Genomic DNA, 15,523 nt, shown 5'->3' on the forward strand with positions numbered 1-15,523 from the left:
TAAATGTTCATAATTCAATAAAATTATATTAAACAATATTATTTTTATCTAATATATTTATAATATCAAATCCTTAACAAAATTAGAAACAAATTGAACAAGACTACAAAAACAATTGATAATAGTAGTTATATAATATAATATGTATTGAGTTCTAAAAAGTGCGTCATATTACTAGTACACATATTTTTGGTACTATTAATTTTATTTTGATATTATTATTTCTTGAAGATATAATTCTATATAATAAATACACCGTGCAGTTCTAATAAATCTGTGAAATATTATACTTTTTTGAGTGAAGTATTGGGTCATGTTTGCGCGGTAAATGGCAAGTGCCGCATATGACATATTAAATTAAATTCAATAATAACTTTAATTTGGAAACACCTCGTATTTTATGAACCGTTATCGATTAATACATTTATTTATTTATTTTTTAGACGAATAAATTTAATTCACGAATCACCACGGAATAGCTATATATATATATTTTTTTTTTTTGTAAATTGTTTTGTTCGTCTAGTGAGCGTGTGCGAAGGGATGTGGGCGTCTTATATTACGACGCTTCAGTCCTGCGCGGTTGTGCGACACACCAATCACGTTGTCAGCACGTTGGCCAGTTGGCTTTAAACTCGCAGACCGGGACTGTATCGCGTTGCTTGTGCATTTTTCCAATTACGAAATATTTCGTCATAAAATAATAATTATAATAATTATAACCTGCATTGAAAATGTATAGTCCACAACATAATGTATCACCAATAAAATGATAAAGAACATCTGTAGGTAATCTATACTTACGAAACAGGTATGTTAAAGTATAAAGACGCAATAAGTGATAAGTACCTACAGTCTTGTATATAATCTCTGGGTATAAATAATATAATATACTCGTATTTTAAAATATTAAAATACATTATATAATATAATAAATATAAATATCAACAACTGCTTAGGTTTATTATTTTTCATGAAACAATTATCAAAATATGAACTTGAATTACTTCAACCTTTTTTTAAATTATAACAAATTCCAAGGTTTTAATTAAATCATTACCTAATTACATTTTACATCAATTTGTCTGTGTACATATTTTAACTTTATGATATATACCATAAATATATATCTAGTCATACATAATGTTACAAAGCTATTACATATTAAATATATTATATTAATTAATCACTAAATATTCATAAATATTTATTCAAATTGTATGTATATATTTTGATAAACATAAAAATCATTGTCATATTCAAACAAATTCGGCACGTAAAGCTTTAAAAAGTAATTTATACATTTATTTTTAGAATTGGACTATACGATTTCGTCATGATTTCAAATTCGATCAAATTACTAGTATTACATTTGAGTCTTATCCTGGCATTCGGAAATTGGGGTGAGTACAAATAAATTTTTTCGTATAATATAATATATTAATAGTTATAATTTGAATTAGTTATTTGTACTATGAATACGAGAAATATTGTTTTTATTGATTATTATAATCATTTTTTAAATTATTATGGAAATTAATTAGGTATATTATTATTGATTCTAAAGAAAAAATCTACTTATAGAAAAATGTATGAATTGATGGGCAATAGATATTAAAACGTCAATTATTATATTAATAAATAATAATATATATTGTCAGTAATCTTTGGTGAATATTATTATAGATCAGATAATTAGATATTTTGTGTTAAACAAAACTTTTACGAAGACAATGATTTTTTAAAATTAAGTTACATTTTTTTTAAACAATGTCTATTATAATAATATGATCTAAAAATAACTTAATAACCTAATATCTAATATCTATAAATAAATTACATTGATAATACATTAATTCTTGTAACAAAAAATCTTTTTTTTTGCCAATTTAAAATTTGTCGTGTAATGTTCTAAAAATACTTTTCTTTACTGTAAAGTTTAAACTGTAATTTGATAAGTTACCTCTTACCATTTTCGAATCCGGTCTATCAGGTTAGTGAGAAAAGATCCCTAAAGGATAGCAATACCTTAGCAACAACTTTATAGTGTCAGGAATTTCGATTTTAAACGTGATAGTGTTTCAACCCGTCACTCTTGGCAGTCGAACCCTTGAGATTTTGCTTAACCCTTTTAAACCCATTCTTGTAAATGATTATTTTTTTATTTAAAGTAAATTTTATTTTTGTTTATTAATTTCTAATCTCAACGAATGCAATTATTTAAAATTTGATTTTATTTGGAAATAGATAAATATCTAGGTACCTAATTATTTGTTATAAGTAATAAAATATACTATATAAAATATGTTTTTATATGCAGACAACGTGTATTTAAAAATAATAATATTATTATTTTTTTTTTTTTTTTGATGAAAGTATTGTAATTGGTAGCAGTGCTTCTATTAAAATAATATCATTATTTTCTTGGTTTACAATTATTCATCTATTGAAGTACTTAAAACAAAGAACAGACAACCATTGCGTAAAATGGTTAAATAAAAAAAAGTTCAATACATGTAAATATCATAATTTGATTCTTATAAATACTTTAGATTTTGGAAAATATCAAGTTATTTTATAAATAATTTATCTTATACATTTTATATTTTTAAATTGGTGAACTAATGTATGTATTTAATGCATTTAATGTATTATTATATTTTTATTATTCAATGTGAATATAATTTAAATTCTTGTGGTAGGAGGAATATAATATTATTGGTTTTATAATGATATTGATTTTATTATTTCGTATGTATATTTTGTGTCTCCTTGAAGTTTTCATACAGTCATCAATATTAAGGAAGGTTATTAATTTTGATAATAATTTGATTAAATTTGGTTGAATTATACGGTATTGGAAATCAAAAAAATGTCAGTACCTCTTAATCATTGAAAAAATTGAGAGTTAACGAGGATATTAGTTTAGGATAAATTAGATATCGGTTAAAAAGGAAAAATAATTGTGAAGTCTTGAAATATTCACAAAATATTTACATTAATATTTTTATTTTATGATAGAATTTTGGAATATTTTTCTTCTTTTAAAACGGTTTATATTTTAACATTTATCTTTAAAAATATTATGAAAAATATCGAAACTATTTTGAAGGTGGAAGAGGTGTGTTAATGGTTTTAAGGTGTTTGAAGTTGAAATTCGAACAAGCTTGGATACATAAACAAAAATTAACTAATTTTTCTTAATCACTTTAGTTATTTCGTTGTAATACAAAAAATAATAATCGTAAAGATTTAAAACTTCTCATAATTCAAGTATTATTATTTACCACAAAAAGTATTATATTTTTAAAATTATGTTTAGCCCGACTTTAAAGTTTACGCTATTCATATTATGAACCTAGTTACACTTTTCTACGATACATAACTTTATCAGTATTGACTTATTTATGCGAGTACTTCGGTAACAATTAGTTCAACCTACCAAATAAAGACAATTTAAATAATAATTATATATTATATAAAATAAAGTATCCTTCAAATAGATGTTGATCAACTTGTTTTCTTCATTCAGAATTTTTTTACAAAAATTTACTTTTAAACCTAACTTTAACACATCCTTTTTTATTAAACTGATTACTCAGATACGAATTAAATTAAATACACTTTAGACAGCAGAGCGAGTTTCTTTGTTTTAATTTTTAAAATTATATTTATTCATTGAATTGTGTATACTTAACAGTTATATTATGTACCATGATACCATGATTACTATTTATATATTTTATTCTATTTTATAAACGAAAATGCTTTTATTTTTTATCTTAATCATAACCTAATTTGATAAAGAACATGATAAATTATCGATATCATAATATAATTTTAACTATTACAATTTTTAATAAAACCATGTTATTTTAAATACCTAAACCAAATAATTTAGTATTAATTTATAAATTAAAAAAACCTTACAAAAGAACCTGATTATGAATATATTAATAATAATATGGTATAACGTATACATTCTTAATAAAAAAAATTACTTGGGAATATTGCAATATTAAAAAAAATACTTTAATTACTTTCCGTAACAACTAAGTAAGTTTAAAGTGCAAACGTGTCCATTTCTTGAATATTTTGGTGACTGTGCATGCTTTGGAAGTATGTAATATACAAGTGATGTATACAATGTGGATCATGTTGACATAGTTGAATAATTTATAATGGGTTATCAAATATCTTTAGTCAAGTGTTCTCGTTTGTTTTCCGGGGTAGAACTAAGGATGGTTTATTATTGTGAATTTTAAGCAAAGACAACCACGAAAGGAATTCTCATATGTGTGTTAGGCGAGAGGATAAAACAGTGTCATCACCGGCTCTATGTATGTTATTAGACAAAATTTGTCGTCTGGTAAAATATGTTTAGGTTTCCAAGTTCAAAGATAAACTATATTACAATACCTAGTTCTACCATGACCACACGGATTTTAGAGGTTAGAAGAACATGTAACTAAACATAATAATATTCATAAAAACATTTTAAAGATAATATTTTAATAGATGTGTCTTAGCAAATTGTTTTTTTTTTTTATTAAATTTAATAAAATGTTAATAAGTAATGAGACAAGAGTATTAGTAGTCGGATATTATGAAGATGACCTATAGGAGCCTAGGGTTTTATTTTATGGTTATGCACTAATTCAATCCAATGCTTATATTGAAAAATCTATAAAAATAACAATACTAAAAAAATAATAAAGTACTAATTTATATATTACAAATTCATAAAAAATAATTGTATTTAATAATGATTTAAAGATTTAATTATTTAATAATTCATAAATATTTAACAAACAATACCTGAATGACTCAATATTAAATTTTTTTTGAATACACTTCTCTAATGATTGTTTTATACATATAAATTATACGTATATATTTATTATATATGATTATACTATGACATTAAAAACTAAAATTTGAACAATTGTACTTATTTTCTTTAACAAGTATTACAATCATAATATTTAAAAATTATGTAAACAATTAGATTACACTTTATGTGAATCAAAAGCTTAAAAAATCTATTATTCTTGAACGGTTTTCATGAAATAACTATTTAAAGTTGTTTCATTGTAAACTTCTAACAGGATTTTCTCAGAACAAAGGCTTATTTTGGCTTTTACAAACTATCCAGAATAACCTTATACGATCACAAGAAAAGAGACGTAATATCTGAAATTGTTGAATAATACTGCCTAGAAACTTTAAGAAACATATATAATCCACTATTTAGTATTTAGTTAAGGTATAATTTATATATTGAACATATATAATATGTCATATTGTGTTTTAAAATAATTAGATTATTAAAAACATTGCAATATTAAGCAAAGTATATTCATAATTATTTTATAAATATTTAAAATGTAACTATGCTAGTAATAAGATTATAATATACCGTATTTACAGTTTATGTAATACAATATTATGTCTGAAAATTATTAGAATTTTTAATAAATTTTTTTTTCAAAATTAAAATTATCTTAAAACGATTTCAATTTAAGATTTTCACTTAGTTTTATTAATTTACTATATAAGGTTAAAAGTTTCTTTACGAAACAAAATAAAATAATTCATCTAAACAACCATGTGAATATTTATAATTGAAAATATTTTGAATTAAATTTGTTACATAACTAAACATTTAGGTCTATCATTCTGAAAAATGTTCTGAATTAGATTAATGTTGTTTACATAGTTTTGTCAGATACTTACAATTAGGCAAGTTTTAAGTTTATGAGCCAGTTAAGCATTTTTATTTTTTTCCACGTATCGAAGTTTTTCATTCTGGTTAACTGATCCGTAAAAGTTGAGAATCGAAAAACTTTTTCTGTGGCAGACATGGTAAAAGCCATCAGACAAGTTCGATGTCAGGAGTGTCGGTTTGATGGATGCTCTCTAATCACGGTAAACCACTTTTAACCGGCAATTTTCTTCTTCGCACTCACTTCATTTAACACATTAAGTACTCTATCTCTTTAAAACTCATTTTGAGGTCAAATAATAGTTAATTTTATAAGCACTTAAATAATACTAACCCTATCATAAATGTGAAATTAAATATTTAACTTTTCACATATTTAGGAAATTTTCAGATTTCAATAAGCTCTAGTATGTGCTACAATGTTTTTTTTAGTTATTTTCGATAGATTTTTATTGGGAGTACTTTAAGAGTTTCCTTCATATAGATTATAACCTCTTTATATAGATATTTTTCATATAATTTATACTACAATATATATATATATATATATATAATATGAAACTCCAGTGAACAATTTTTTATTTAATTTTTATCGTTGATTTTTATGAGCGCTTAAAATTAGAATAAAATTCTATAACCATTAATTAGTTTTATGGAAATCCATTCACTAACAAGTTATATGATTTTTAATCAATGCAAAAATTAAATTGGTATTAGTAATCCTAATATTATTGATAGGTAAATGGAAATATAATTATTTAATACCAATATCGATCAAACTAAATAGAAGTATAGATGAGAAATAAAATGCGTACAAATATAATAGTATGTGTTTACATAGTTCCTTTAATTTAATTTCATAGAATGGAATAATCAATAGCAATGAATCAAATATTCATTCGATTAATGGCTGTTGTTGTGGACTAGACTATATGATAATATGTATTTAACTTAATATGATATGTAAAATAAAGCAAATCTGGTTCTTCTAACATCATATTATTATTTTTTTATTGTGTTCCACTACCTATATTATTAATACGATTTTATATTTAAGAAGGTTTATAAGGAATATAAATTATACTGAACGCGAGCTACGAATTCATCGTTTTAATAATGTATGGCCATAATATGTAGAATGGGTCACTTATATTTTATAATAGTGACATTTCGACTGCCTTCCTGATGTTGCAATAAAATACATCTAAATTCGTTATCAATAATTTATCGTGATGTATTTTTATTTATTTTTTAAAATATTGGTGACACAATTGATTTTGTTGTTGAAAATATAACTCAGAGGATAGCGTTTTGTACGTTTGTTCCGGTCTTGGGCAATCATTATTCATTCCTGTTTTAGATAAGAAAACTAACCTCCTCCCACAGTTCCGGTTAAAATGCCAACCTTTTAAACAGTAATTCCCTCTCTCTATTTTTTTCGTTTCCACTTTACCCTTGAACAAACCGAAGCTTTATCTTCCCGGAAAAGCTTTTCCACGCAGACATGTTGTGAACATGCAGTTTTTGTCCCCCATGACTGCTTGTAGAAATTGAATACTATGTATGAGGCTGAAGTAAAAGTATGATATAAACTAAAAATGATGAATTTAATATAATTAAAAAATTCATTTGGATAAGCTACTATAACTATATATTAAATTATTGTTAAATTATAATTTGATGTTTTTAAAAGTAAATAATGATTTTTACGTATTATTTTTAATTGAAACTAATTTTTATTAAATCATTTTTTATTGAAATTACCTGACTAGTGACATTTAATATTACGTAACTTAGCATTTTTTAAATTTTCAAATTAATTCTATATAATATTGTTTTATAAGTTAAATAAGATACTATAATATAGTTTTATTATAAATAATTGTACTTAAACAAATACAATTATATAAGATAATAATAATTTATAATACGTGCACATCAATCAAAGTTTCAAAGCTTATTTTACAATGTAATAATTATTATGTTTTATATAACTAGTCAATTACATAGTACATATATGTATTGCAGGTTTGAAAATTGAACTAACATTAAATATACAATTATATTATATTCTAATAGATACGTTAAAATAAAAATAAAATTTGAATTAAAAAAAAGAAATTGTTTTTAGAAATCTTAACGTACAATGTCACAGGAGCAAAAAAAATAGGCTCTATAATATTAGAGGTGGTAAAAGTATTAAGAGCGAAGTGAATTAATCTGTTGTTTTTCCGGGGAAATGTGTTTATATTGTAGGAAGTTTTCAGTAAGTAGACTTTGATAGATTGTCTTGTCAGTCAGATTTAATAATACACCAGTGGTTGGTGAAAAACAGCGTTTTATGAATAGAAATTTTACCATAATTAACCGAGTCTATCAAAGTTTTTGAAGCAATAACGTTAAGACACTTGGATATTTTTATTTTAACATAAAAACACAAATGTGTGCTATATGTTTTTCACACGGTTTGTATTCTAATATTTACCTTTGAACATAATATATATTATAATATATTGCTATCTGTAATTAGTGGCAAAAACTGTTCGAGATTTTATGTGGTTACACCCACATTCGATCAATCAACTAGAGTTTTTTGTTTCAGTGTGAAATAAAAGGGGAAAATGTAAAAAAAAATACAGTAGACGGAGGTTTTCTCCATTTTTTACCTCTCTTTCACCCATCGTAGGTGAGTAAAATACTGTCAATCAACCTTATATCTTGATAGGAAAATAGCCTCATATCTTTTAAGCGGAACGCCCAAAGCTTATACTCTTCAATCAATTCGATGAAAGTATTTTACGCGATTTTTTTTTTTATCCTGTTCGTTTAAACGTCTCGCTGCTTTTTTAAACGTAACTTGAAGTAGAAATATTGTCTTCGGTTTGTATTGTGTATTATTATTGTGTATAAATTACGTAAGCTTGTTAGTTTATTAATACTATAAATATATTATACCCGAGTTGAATTAATAAATTTAAATAAATTTAATGAAATTATAGGATAATTATGTTCTTCCCTGACATTTAGTTATGATTATGATTCCATAAAGTATCAGAAACACTTTAAAAATGTTCCAAAAACTATAAATGATCATCAAAACACAATTATTATTGGTTTTTAAAATAAAAATGTATTATTTTAAGTATAAAAAAAATTTAATTATTACTTTATAAGGTTTGTTCTATATTAATTTTTATTTAATTTAAATAATATAAACTGGCATGAGTAAATAACTTTTTGAGAAATATTTAAATTAAAAAATTAATAAATTAAAATAATATAATATGTTTTAAAATATATTTATGTTCAATTTTAAAATACATATTATGCACTCTATAAAGCAGTGTTTCTCTAATTGGTAGCCGTGGCTATATGACCCGTGGGTGGTGAAATTGTAATTTTAATATATAATTAAAAAAAAAAATTAATTATTTAAAAAAATGTAAGGGGGGGCATGACAAAAAAGTTTGAGAAACATGGCCCTAAGTGTATGTTACCATAGCTAATACATATTACTTGCTTAAGATCATTAAAAACCAACTCCAATGTTATTTTATTATAATCATTATTATATCTTATTTAGATTTTTTTTGTTTGGAGTGATTATAATATATAATGATGTTAGTAAAAAAAATTCTTAAACTCTATTGTGATAATGTTATTACTTCTTGAATTAGTCATTATTAAGCGATTTATGTATAAGGTATAACTATGTTTGTGTGTTTTTAAAATGCATAGATTTTATAAAGAAGTTGTAACGTCTCAAGAAAAATCTGTATTCACATTTCTTAAGTAATATTTTTTTTTGTATTATATACTGCTATTTAAAATTGTTGTAGAATTTTTTTTTAGTAAAACCGTTTTTTTTTTATTAAATACAATAATATTTTGTTTTTTAAAATTAACTTCCATTTTCCACTACTTTTAAGTGTACAAAATTTGAAAAATAAAAAAATGAGAATGTTATTAACTGTTATAATAAATTCTAAACTAGCGGGTAGGTGTACTCGTAATAGTGATTTGCAAAAAGTTATTAACATCGAGGTTTCCCATCAGTTATATTACATACCGTAGAAGTATTTTGTAAACAAAAAAAGTTATCATAGAAATTGATCGAGTTTCTATAATATAACACATTATATTATCGTGTTATTACATTATAAAGTATACATTTTAAATGTTTCACTATTTTATTTTATAACTCATTTTTATGCATTCTATCATGGAAATTATTTTTATGGATAAACAATAAAAAGTTACAGAGATAGATTTTTATAATAATTTCTTATTATTTGTTTTCATAGCTTACAGCTTATTAAATTAAAAAAAAAATGTTATTTTTAAAACCTAATGATTTTAAAAATAAATTTTGACTTGGATAATAAAAATACCGAAAAATTAAAATATGGTTTATATTTTTTGTTAAGTATAATAATTAACAATTTTTATTTTATACAATTATTGTACATGTTTTATTTTTGGTATAGGTACCTTAGGATTCACCTATTTTGATATTTACATTTATTGATAAAATAATTATATTTTTACCTCATCGTGTAATCATAATTATTTTAAAACACTAATATTATATATTTATGTTATTAATATAAACTACCTAATATTAAATCATAATTTTTTGTGTGAAATAATTCAATAACTAACTAAAATAAAATATATCATATTGTCAGCAAACAGTAGATGCGAAATTGACTAAATGCAGAGATATATTGTTCTAAATTATTCAACGGTTAATTGCATTGTTTTTTTGAGGATAGTACGACTATTACACTATACACACACACACACATGTATATATAATTTATAACCTATAATGTTGTTTTTTAGTTTGAAAATACAGAGAAATGAAGACACTTATTGCATTCATGTGTCAACGCTTTCGCCGATAGTAGGTATAGTTCTATTTGCCTCATATACATGGAATATTTTTTTTGGTCTCGGGTCGCAAAAGTCAAACATAATATGTCACGATCAATTGTGTTGTCGAAGTTTTATTTTTAAAAAGCAAAAAAAGCCTTCGTGTAGTAATCTAATTTACATGTTATTTGAAGTAAAGACATTTACAGGCTTGCAGCATACGGCATGAAAGAACGGTAGGGCGAGACGTGACAGAGTTTAAAATACAATTTTAAGCTCCTCATTCCTAACCCAACAAATCCGTATATAAGTATATATATAAATATATATATTTATATTCAGACAAGTCTCAAACCATGGTGACCAAGTGTTTGATATTATTATTATTATTGTTAGAGTTTTAATCGGTTCTTTGATCAGATGTAAGAGACAATAAAAATACAATAGAAATGGTACTAAAAATCTTAATTAAAAAATTCGGAAGTATTGCCAATTACAATTGTCTGTTTTAGCTGGACGAACAAAGAATCTTTTTTTTTTGTGTGTATCTAGTGCTATCAAATTCGATGTGCATTCGTTTCGCTGCATATACTCAATTTGGTTTTCATTCTTTTAAACGAAAATCAGTATCTCAATGATTATATGAATGTATACAATTGCAAGGAAGCTAATGCGTATGAAATTTTACTCATATAACTTTTTTTAGAGTATTTTTATTAATTATCATCAATATATTGCATGCATGTTATATAATAAGAAAACAACTATTAAGACAAATTTTTATACATTTATTATCATATACAATTTTAGAATTTTTCCCGAGAATTTGTATGGTATTTTAATTTTCTACATTGAGTATACTATAACATATTTATACTATTATCATTAATGCTATTTTTTTATTTAAAATATATACATAATATATATATACTTTATTGTATATAGTACATTGTATCGTGTTAATTGTTTTCATAAGTACTATTAGCTTAATTTATGGTATTTAGTTATTTATCGTAATTCGTAATCTGTACTGAAGTAATATATTGACAACAAAAGACGAGTAAAGTGTAAAAATTTCATTTTATAAAAATATAATTAAATTTAGTAATAAGTTTGTTAACGTTTTTCCTACGGCAACCTAAAAATATCAAAAATGCACATGCACAATTATTTTTCTTAGGAATTAAAACTTTACTGTTAATTACTATTGTTTTCACACTCATATAATATAAATTTATTCCGTTATTTAAAATACAATTTCATTATTATTATTTTTTTTTTAATACTATTAAAAAATTAAAATAGGTATGGAATTTAAGTATTAAATATAAAATATGAAATTACAACTTATGATTATATTTATTTATATTTTTATACAATTGTTTATAGTGCTAGATTTAAGCATGAATGACTTTGCATTTACCATAATATTACATTATTTAATTTCCCATTAATATTAATAATCATAATAATAATTCTGAATTCAGATAGGTTAGATGTGATGATTTTAGAGAGTGTATAATTTCAGTCACACCACGTTTATTGAATATAATAAGGTGAATACCTACATTAAAGGTAGGTAAGATGAAACTTGTTTTATATTTATATGTGTATAAAATATAGAAATGTCGATAACATGTCCAGTTGCAGTTGTTCTTCTCGGCCCTTCTGATATAGGATATAGTATTTTTAGAAATAAAAATAATTCGACCTAACGCCGATACGCCCTCGAGGCAGCCGGTATTGTTTATTACACACAGACACATACATACCTATCACATAAGCACACATACACCGGCTATACGTATAAGGTATATAGGGATGTTTATTATATAGACTCCGCGATGCGGACGAAAGCTGTTGTTTTTCGTCTAAGGACCAAGTTGATTGCGAATCACTGAAGCAAAAGTCTCTTCCGTGTGCGTGTGCTGCGAACCAGTTATTATATTATTTCCTATATTTTTTCTGACGTAGAAACACCCCGGTGCACCGTACCGGAACGAGAGATTCATATAGTAAAAAAAAACACACACACACACACACACAAATATAAGAGCAATAATAGTCGTAGTAGTAGTTCTCACTTCTGAGATTCGGGGAACGATGCCAACCGTTAGTGTTTTTGAAAAGTATTTGTCGGTGCCATAAACTGTACATTCCTCACGCATTCTAATAAGCGACATCATGCTGACACTTGAGTCACCAGTGGTAATTGTTTAATTGGATGTAAATGATGTAAATGTGTGTATAAATAATCATTTCTGACTATATTATATGCACGAGGGTTTGCAGAAAAGTAAAATTATCGCCAATATCGCTCTTTTTAAAATTGCATATGCCGTTAAATCAAATTGAATGACCTTTTTCTCTCCAGTTTAATAAAAAGCGATTTACATACTTCGATAGTTTTATGTTGGCGTTATATCAAAATTATCGAAAAATAAAATTATAATAATAAGCTAAAGACTCGTTTATTATTATTTCGAGACAATATTATCATGTTTTGTTTATGGTTTTATAAAAACACTTCTATATAGGTATGGTATTCAGCGTATTCTACGCAAACATAATATTCTACATTCAAGTTGTAGTATTTTATGGTTTGCAAATGACGCACGTTAATTATTTTGTGAAGTTAGATAGTTTAAATTTGTTGTGCATATTTATTTTTTTTAAGTACACGTGAATGTCACTCAAAAGTCAATTCAACTTCCTTGGCATTATTTACTTTTGGTTTTGAAATATTAAAAAATGGAGTTTCAAACTACATAAAATAATACTTATAGATTTAACAACAATTCCCACAAGTACGCACATAATGATAATATAATATTTATATGGAATGGAATATGAGTGTATATTAAAAATATCAAATGTTTCATATATTTTTGAATTAAATAACTGTAGTTTTATTTATTATTCCAACAAATATTTGAATTTGACTATAGAGTATTTACTTACTTATATTTATGAATACAAAACGTCCATGTGCGTTATTTTATTGATGATCAGTTATTATGTTATACCTATGAATATACTTATGATTTAGAATGCGTTACTTTGCGTGAAATGGCGATAGTTCTTAAATTATTTTAGTTGGTTTCAGATATTATCATAATAATTCATACAAATATTCAGTTTATAATTTTATTTCGCATTGGTATGAATTCTCTACCTATGATCAAATCCAAATTATACCATAAACTTAGTTATGATATATACATATGTAAGTGATATAATACAGGGTAATTCTTTTATCATGAACCATTCATTATTTCAAAAAGTATTCATGTTTTGAAGATATTTTTTACATTGTTTCAAGTTGTTAAAAATTCAACGTTTTTTTTTAAAAAATATATATTTTTAAATATTTTTTTTAAGTTTTGTACTTTTTTGAATGACAACATAGTTTTAATTTCATATACCAAAGCAGAATAATTTTATGAGTATTTTGATACATAAAAATCGAATTTAGGGCGAGTAGTTTATGAGTTATAAGTATTTAAAGTTTTGATGTGCGGAGTGGAGTGGTATGGGGTTACCCCGCAAAATGTTTGTCTACTACTCCGCTTGACTAAACTTTAAATACGTATAACTCATAAACTACTCGCCCTAAATTCGATTTGTATGTATCAAAATACTTATAAAATTATTCTGCTTTGGTATATGAAATTAAAACTATGTTGTCATTCATAAAAGTACAAAACTTAAAAAAAAAATTTAAAAATATATATTTTTTAAAAAAAACGTTGATTTATTAACAACTTGAAACAATGTAAAAAAATATCTTCAAAACATGAATACTCTTTGAAATGATGAATGGTTCATGATAAAAGAATCATCCCGTATAGTAATTATAAAATCTTGTACACATTTATATTATTTACTTGTTCATTCTTAGTAATATTTTATACAATTTTTATCAGTAAGTATTACTCAATTGCTCCTTTATTAGAGTTGAGTATATCGGACATTTAATCAATATACACTTTATTTTAATAAGAAAATATATTACATACTAAAAACATAAGTTTAAGGAACTCTCATTATGGTATCAATTACTGTGGAACTAATTATAAATAACTTATTATTTCATAAAGCTCAAATTTCTCAGAAAAGGCAATTAACAAAAATGGTTTAAAATCATAGGTAATATAGTATATAAAATAAAATATGTAATGAAAATCAATAATGGTGTTTTTAAAATGTCTAAACCATCTGTATCTATTGATTAAAAATTTGAAATAATAAATTATAATATCATTGCATATTATCATATAATAATACTAATAGGCAATCACAACATTAATGTTGATAAACTGCCTATACATGACGCCGTTTTAAAAGAAAAAACATATTTTCATTTATTATTAATATCCAAAATAATTTATAATTACATATTTTATAAAATAAATTAAATTTTAGAAATAATTATAATAATATAATTTAGAATACTTATTTTTTTTTGTGAAAAGTTCTATTTTTAGCTTAACATATAAAACAAAGTTATATATTATGTATTAAAAATGAGCAAGAAACTTCTTAAAAAGTTTTGATCTCCGGATTAGAATAATTTATACGTATAGATATAAAAAAAAAAATAAAGCAATAGATTTTTTGTAAAATTCAGAAATCTTTTTATCACCTCTGTATTACTTTTATAAGCTTCCAAACTTTTGATGTTGAAAGTCAAAGTTTACGTTTATAGATTTGTGTTTATGAATTGAAATATTTTTCAACACACAAACGTTTGTATTTTTATCAACCAAAATAGTTATAAGATATGATAAAATGTGTTTTTATAGTTTGGAATTTTTCTACAATATGATTAAATAAACGGACTATTTGTTTTTAATGTACAAATTATAATTAAAGGAGAACGATAAATAAAATATAATCTACATTTATATTTTTAATGTAATA

The 15,523-nt window shown here is 23.8% G+C and overlaps 1 protein-coding gene across 2 annotated transcripts in view; it reads left to right on the forward strand.

Annotated features, from left to right (window-relative positions):
• Positions 1-600: 600 nt before the first annotated feature.
• LOC132932455 (carbonic anhydrase-related protein 10) overlaps positions 601-15,523 on the forward strand; it is a 110,593-nt gene continuing 95,670 nt past the window's right edge. Inside the window, exons 1-2 of one of the 2 annotated variants that reach the window (XM_060998838.1) lie at positions 601-811; positions 1,315-1,403. In XM_060998838.1, coding sequence (XP_060854821.1) covers positions 1,337-1,403 — 67 coding nt within the window. In that variant the 5' untranslated portion in view covers positions 601-811; positions 1,315-1,336. The remainder of the gene's footprint in view (positions 812-1,314; positions 1,404-15,523) is intronic. The other variant, XM_060998837.1, reaches the window with a different exon arrangement.

Source organism: Rhopalosiphum padi, chromosome 1 (genome assembly GCF_020882245.1).
Source record: "Rhopalosiphum padi isolate XX-2018 chromosome 1, ASM2088224v1, whole genome shotgun sequence".
In the NCBI taxonomy this organism is placed as follows: domain Eukaryota; kingdom Metazoa; phylum Arthropoda; class Insecta; order Hemiptera; family Aphididae; genus Rhopalosiphum; species Rhopalosiphum padi.